Consider the following 1987-nt stretch of genomic DNA (forward strand, 5'->3'; position numbering starts at 1 on the left):
ATGTTTTTGTGTTTCAAGACAGGGAAAACTACTTGTTGTTCTCTGTAGAGTTCAACGCTTCTTTCTTCAATGATGTTGTGGAGAGGGCTGTCTACTTTTTCAAGTCTTATGTTTTGCCTTCCCTTGTCTCTCAATGAACACTGGTGTCCACCATTATTTCATTTTTACTATGCCCATGGCTGGCAGTAAAAAATGTGTTTACTTTAGAGCATTTCGATCTTTGCTGTTACTGACACTATGAAAATGCAACTTGCGTACTTAATGTCATGCTGTTTGCTGCGCAATTACTGATATACAGGAATGCCCTGTGATTCCAAAGGGGGAACACATTTGGAGGGACTGACACATGGAAGAAAAAAAAGCCTGTACAGAATGAAAACACTAAACGATTACAGAAAAACATTTTGGTCAAGAGAAGCAAGACACCAAGCACATATGTAACGGACGGAACAAAAGTAAGCTATATGATGAAAACTGGTGATAAGAACATAAAGAAGCAAATGCAATGTACAACTTACTTAAAAGATTATTGCAAAAATACTTACCATTACCACTTGGATCAAGCAAACATATAAAGGAACTGTAGGAAAGAATCTAAGAAGAAACTGTACTGAAACAATATGTCCATGCACTTTGGTAGCCCTTTATTGTACCAAAACATTGTCGCTGCAGAAGATGGGCTTGGAGAGATTCACAATTCCCGCAATCACTTCTCTAATGTCATCAATGTAAGCAAAAAGCTCGGTGCCCAAGTTCCCCGTGAATATTTTAAACACTTTCATTCGCTCGATTGCACGCTCTAGATGAATGCGAGCGCCTGCGATACTTTGATTTTTTTCATGTTCATTTTTTGTAAGTTGCTTTCTCTTGCGTAGGAACGGGGGACGCACCATTGTGATTTGGTGCTCAATGCAAAGTTTGTCTGTTAAGAACCCTTTATCCAGCATGACACTGTAAATTGAAGGTAGAAACAATTCTAGTATCTTGCTTTCCTTCGTTATATGGGAGTCAGATGCCCGGCCACCATAAGCTTTGCTTACATAACTTATGTGACCTCCCGGTGTCTCACAGACTAAAACCTTGGCTGTGTACACACCCTTGTACCAGCTGTATGTCAACGGCTGGGACTCCATATCCTTTGGCCTCTGAATTGAGATCTCCGTGCAGTCTAGCACAGCTCTCACACTCGAGTACTCCTTGAAGTACACCATCAAGTTATCAACAACAGCTTCCTTGCTCGGCCAAAAAACGGCATTTTTCATTATTTCAGCCAAGATTCTTACACTGGCCTTGAATATTTCTGATGCTGTGGTGCGATGAATGCCAAAAAGCACACCAAGCAATGCGAATGACATGTTGTGGTGAAGCTTGATGAGCGTTAACAACACCGCGTCTTCGTTTGATAAGCAAAACCGTTTTCCTTGCATGAGCATCCGGCTGTCAGTATAAACATCGCATATGGTATAGAACACCTTGAAGCAGGGAATCCCAGTTAAGATGTTCAGATCTTTTTCTCCCTGAATGCTTGCCGTGCTCAGCGGTTGTTTTCGTGCAGCATCGAGCGTGTTGGCTTGCACGCCAATCTCCTTACTTGCGGCTTGAAGCTCAGCAGGGATATCTCAAGCAGATAATGTAAATTATTTTCGCAGTCAACAAATACAATAAATATATAAATAACACAGCTGACAATGATACCTTGATTGCCACCTGGACTGGGATTGATATCTGCGTTGCCCCGTGAGTCAGGTGCACTGTCTTCGATTTCTACTGAGGAAGATGCACTTGCTTCAATCTCTGGCTCACATGCAGGCAACGGTAACGGCTTCTCTTTAGAAAAAATGTCGCTCAACGCCCTGTCTTGCGGAAATAAAATGTCAGATTCAGATATGCATTTCTCCCAAAATGGTACTGCAAACCTCTAGCAGTATGAAAGTCAATAATTAAAACAGTTGGCCACAGCCTTTGCTATGCAAGTAGGTATAAATTC

The 1987-nt window shown here is 41.6% G+C and overlaps 1 protein-coding gene across 1 annotated transcript; it reads right to left on the reverse strand.

Moving 5' to 3' along the window:
- Window positions 1–644: 644 nt before the first annotated feature.
- Window positions 645–1490, reverse strand: LOC144121269 (uncharacterized). Its single transcript, XM_077654392.1, has one exon. It carries the CDS (start codon window positions 1431–1433, stop codon window positions 645–647), a length of 789 nt encoding a protein of 262 aa, XP_077510518.1. The 5' UTR covers window positions 1434–1490.
- Window positions 1491–1987: the final 497 nt, after the last annotated feature.

This window comes from Amblyomma americanum, chromosome 1, assembly GCF_052857255.1.
Source record: "Amblyomma americanum isolate KBUSLIRL-KWMA chromosome 1, ASM5285725v1, whole genome shotgun sequence".
NCBI lineage: Eukaryota > Metazoa > Arthropoda > Arachnida > Ixodida > Ixodidae > Amblyomma > Amblyomma americanum.